A 4,315-nucleotide genomic window follows, 5' to 3' on the forward strand; every position below is an offset into this window, starting at 1 on the left:
TCTTTTAGGTTAATAGTTAAATTTACTTTGAAAAAATCACCTATTCTTCAAATTACTCCTCAAATAATTTTTTTTAGTCATATTAGTCCTTAAAAGATAAAACGTAAATCAAAATTGGTCATTCCGTTAGTTAGATGATGACGTGTCACGTTAAGTGTCACGTAGGAGTGTTCGCGGTGCGGTTTGGATCGATTTTGAGCAAGGTTGCGAGAACCGGACCGGTCAATAAACCGGTGAGGTCACTGGTTTAATGGTTCACTGGTTCGACCAGGGTTCAACCGGGGTTCAACCGATTTAATTAAATATTAAATAAAATTATTAAAAAACTTAAAATAATCTTAAGTATATAAATTCAATAATTTCTAACTTAATAAAATTTAATATTTCACATAATAAATTATCCATTACTTAATATTAGAGGTTCACAAACAACTTCAAACATCAAAGTTTATAACTAAACAAAAAATAAAACGTACATAATGACAAACCCATAATGTTCTACATTCAAAAGATACAATTACTAGCAAGTTTTCAACTAATCAAAGGTGCAACTCATCAAAAATCATAATTATCATTAAGTGTTCCAACATCTCCATCATAAACAGGTAATCCAAAGCCACCATCATCAGAAGTACCACCAAAAGAAACTGTATTTGAAGAATCAGCAACATTAGGAAAATCCACATCAAGTTCCACATCTCCTCCGTCTAATAAAATAAAATAGAAAACCAAGAAAAAATTAAAGTTAGAACTTTACATCAGATATTGAGAGGAAATGAAACAAGTTTTGCTATTTTAATAACCTGTAGGATATGAAGGCATAGCATTATCCGTATAAATTAAATTTTCAATGCCTTCGATGTCTCCATTAGTAAATTCAGGATCATCTTCATCCGGCATTACCCAAAAATCTACTGTGTCAATGCTTTGAATGTCAATTGGATCATAATTCTTCTTCTTGCAATGCATTCTAGATTGAAGGCGTAGATTATAAGTGACATAAACAATGTCACTTAGCCTTTGATGCTCTAATCGGTTCCTCCTCTTTGAATGGATTTGTTCAAAGAGGCTCCAGTTCCTCTCGCAGCCGGATGATGAAGATGTTTGATGAAGAAGACGAATTGCCATTTTTTGCAAGTTAGGAGCACTCCCACCGTGTAGCCTCCACCATTCACCTACCAAAATATGAAATTCAACTATCAATTCTCATTCAATATTTAAAAAAAATTCAAAGTAAATTGAACATAGAAATATAAATACTTACCAGGTTCAAGTCTCTTAATTGCTTTCAATGCACTTTCCCTTCCAAAACTTCCTTTTCGATCTCGATACAACTGTATCTCTTGCATTGCGACAACCGAGTCATCGCAAAGAGTTTTAATATCAAATAAATCAAGCAAAGACCTCAAGATATTTGCCTTCTCAACAAACCCCTCACTATAGAAGAAATATGGATTCAAAAAGTATGCTGCCGCATGGAGGTCACGCTTCAAATGCTTATCCCACCGCATTTTCAAGATACTTGTATAAGGTGTGTATGCAGATTTCCTATTTCTAAACATTGTCTTGATATTAATTTTGGCTCTTTGCATGCCCGCATACACGATACCCAGAGAAGGTTTCTCATCAGCATCAACAAGCCTCAATAACTTAATAAGAGGACCAACAAGCATAAAAGTAGTAAATCAATCCTCCCAAAACTTACTATCCAAGATAATTGAACTAACCATCTTCCCATTGATACTCTTGGATAATTTATGAGAAGTGAAATATTTGTCAATCACCAATGCTTGCAAGTCTTGTTTATGATCATATATACTTTTCAAAGTAATGAAAACAGTAGCAAAACGTGTTACTCCTGGTCGAACAATTTCTTTCCACTCTTTTCTTTTTCTAAGCCATGACAAGAAAATCATATTATTGTAAACAAAAACAGTCACTTTTGAAGCACGAGAGGCAAGGTCAGCTATGTGAGGAAGACTTGCTATGTCTTTCAAGATAAGATTGATGCAATGAGCAGCATAAGGAGACCAAAAAATGTTTGGATACTTTTCATGAATGAGTTTTCCAGCAGATACATAATTCGCAGCATTATCAGTAACCACATGCACAATGTTACTAGACCCAACCCACTCAATAACCTCAGCAAACAATTTAAACAAGGTATCGGCAGTTTTTATCATATCAGAAGCATCAACAGACTTAACAAATGACATACCAGCAGGACAATAAACTAGAAAATTAATTAACGTACGCTGCCTTTGATCAGTCCAGCCATCTGCCATCAGTGTACAACCAGTCCTTTTCCACGAGCTCCTATAACCTTCAACAAGCAACTGACACTCCTTCTTAAGATCGGCCAGCAAATGAACTCTCATTTCGTCATACGACGGTCCCTTGAAACCAGGTCCAATTGCAGCAACTTCGTCCAAGGCAGGTTGAAAGTAAGGCGATTGAATTGCATTGAATGGAATCCATGCATCAATGATCCATCTTGCAAGCCCCAACTTAACCTTGTGTTTAACTTGTTTACTGGCCAAGACACTTTTCAAAGCTGGTTGAGAGCCTGGTATAGTCCTTTCCTTAAAATAACTTCCAATTGGAGTAGCAGCAATCGCTCTTCTCTTTCCTTTGTCTCCCATTGTTGCAGGAGCCGGAGGTTGTACAGGATTAGGCGCTTTACCCTCTTCTTCCGCTTCTCTTTCACTTTCCACATCATAACAATCAGATGTAAATTTTCTTTTTTCTGCCTTATTTTTTTTGTTTTCCTCCAAAAGCCTTTTGAATTGAAGCTCAACATCTTCAGTTACTTTGTTACAAACTTTAATTTGTCCAGGGATTTTTGCAAGATGATATTTCATTCTATATATCCCCCCTCCATTGTAAGTATTCAAGCAGAAAATACATGTATATTGAGCCTTGTTATTTTTGTCATACTTCACTGTAAAATACTGCCAAGCTGGATCAGATTTACCTCTAGAGGAACCAGTTTGAGAATTTTGAGCAGCATTATCTTGTGGCTGTGAGTTACTTTGTGATTGTTCCATCTATAACAATCAGAAAATCAAAGACAAGAAATCAACTTCAAAAAACCATGAAAATAATGAAGCAGCAAACAGAACAGGCAGCATAGAGAATCAAAAACTATTTCCAGCAAACAGAACAGGCAGCATAGATCAACTTCATGCAGCTTGACAGTCACAGAAATCAACTGATTCAGGTAAAATAAAAATTTAAAACTATTTCCATTCAAAAGCAACAAAAAGCAGAAGCAAACAGAATGGTAGAGCATAGAGCAAACAGAAGCATAGAGCATATTCATGAACCAGCAAACAGAATCAGCAAACAGAACAGACAGCATAGAGAATCAAAAACAAAAATTAAGATCAGAACATATTCAGGCAGCATAGAGCATATTTAACTGGATTTATATGTTATTTTTTTTTAACTCAGATGCCCTGTTATTTTTTTTTCAAACAGAACAGGCGAGCTAGAAGGAAGCATGTTCAAAATCAAAAAGACAAGAAAATCAGTCTTACCGGCGAATGAAAGGCGGGCTCGGCGAGCTCGTCGAGGTTCGGCAACGAGGAAGCGGGCTCAACGCGGTGGTGGTCGCGGCTGCTGAGGAGCGCTGCTGGGTGGCGAATGAGGAGCGCTGCTGGAATCTGGAGCTTGGTGGGCGGTGGCAATGGTGGCCTTGGTGGATGAGGGGGGAAGAAAGGGGAGGAGGCTGGGAGCTTGGGTGATTGGTGGGTGGCTGATTGATTAGTGATTAGGGTTAGGTTGGTTAACGCGTACGCCAGTTTTTTTTTTTTTTAAAAATAGCCAAAACGACGTCGTTTGGCTTCTGAATTTCCAAACCACTGAACCGCCAAAAAACCGGACAGTTCTTCCGGTTCGTCGGTTAACTGCCGATTCGACCGGTTTTCCCACCGGTTCTTTGCCATTTGGTTTTTGAGGTTACCCGGACCGGCTAGGTAACTGGTTTCCGATTTTTTCGATTGAACCGGCCGGTCTGGTCCGGTTTTCAGAACCATGGTTTTGAGTAAAAAACTCATCCAATCCGAACACTAATTTTACTTGCGGTGCGATTTGGATTTGATGACTTAAAAAAAATTCGATTCAATTTCAAGCGGTTTGGATTGGATTGGATTTACGATTTTGTAAATTAAGAAAATTAAATACATATAACAAGTCTCAACATCAAATTTTAAATAATCAACAATGACATAACAAGTCTTAACAATATCTTAAAAAGCCAACGATAACATAACAATAGAAATAAAATTATAGGTTAGTTAAAATAAATAAATAA

At 36.9% G+C, this 4,315-nt stretch overlaps 1 protein-coding gene across 1 annotated transcript; it reads right to left on the reverse strand.

Moving 5' to 3' along the window:
- LOC107627306 lies at positions 434–3,081 on the reverse strand. Its single transcript, XM_021113539.1, has 3 exons — positions 2,867–3,081; positions 804–1,052; positions 434–707 (listed from the first exon to the last, which is right to left on the reverse strand). Exons 1-3 carry the CDS (start codon positions 3,045–3,047, stop codon positions 556–558), a joined length of 582 nt encoding a protein of 193 aa, XP_020969198.1. The 5' UTR covers positions 3,048–3,081; the 3' UTR covers positions 434–555.

The sequence above is a fragment of the Arachis ipaensis genome, chromosome B02 (genome assembly GCF_000816755.2).
Source record: "Arachis ipaensis cultivar K30076 chromosome B02, Araip1.1, whole genome shotgun sequence".
NCBI lineage: Eukaryota > Viridiplantae > Streptophyta > Magnoliopsida > Fabales > Fabaceae > Arachis > Arachis ipaensis.

Bases quoted from the DNA above. Each gene is read 5' to 3' on its own strand.
- LOC107627306 (XM_021113539.1), bottom strand. From the start codon at position 3,047: ATGGAACAATCACAAAGTAACTCACAGCCACAAGATAATGCTGCTCAA. The intron at 1,053-2,866 runs ATAGAATGAAAT...TTGAACAAATCC, and splicing joins TTACAATGGAGGGGGGATAT to ATTCAAAGAGGAGGAACCGA. The intron at 708-803 runs GTTATTAAAATA...TTATTTTATTAG, and splicing joins TATGCCTTCATATCCTACAG to ACGGAGGAGATGTGGAACTT.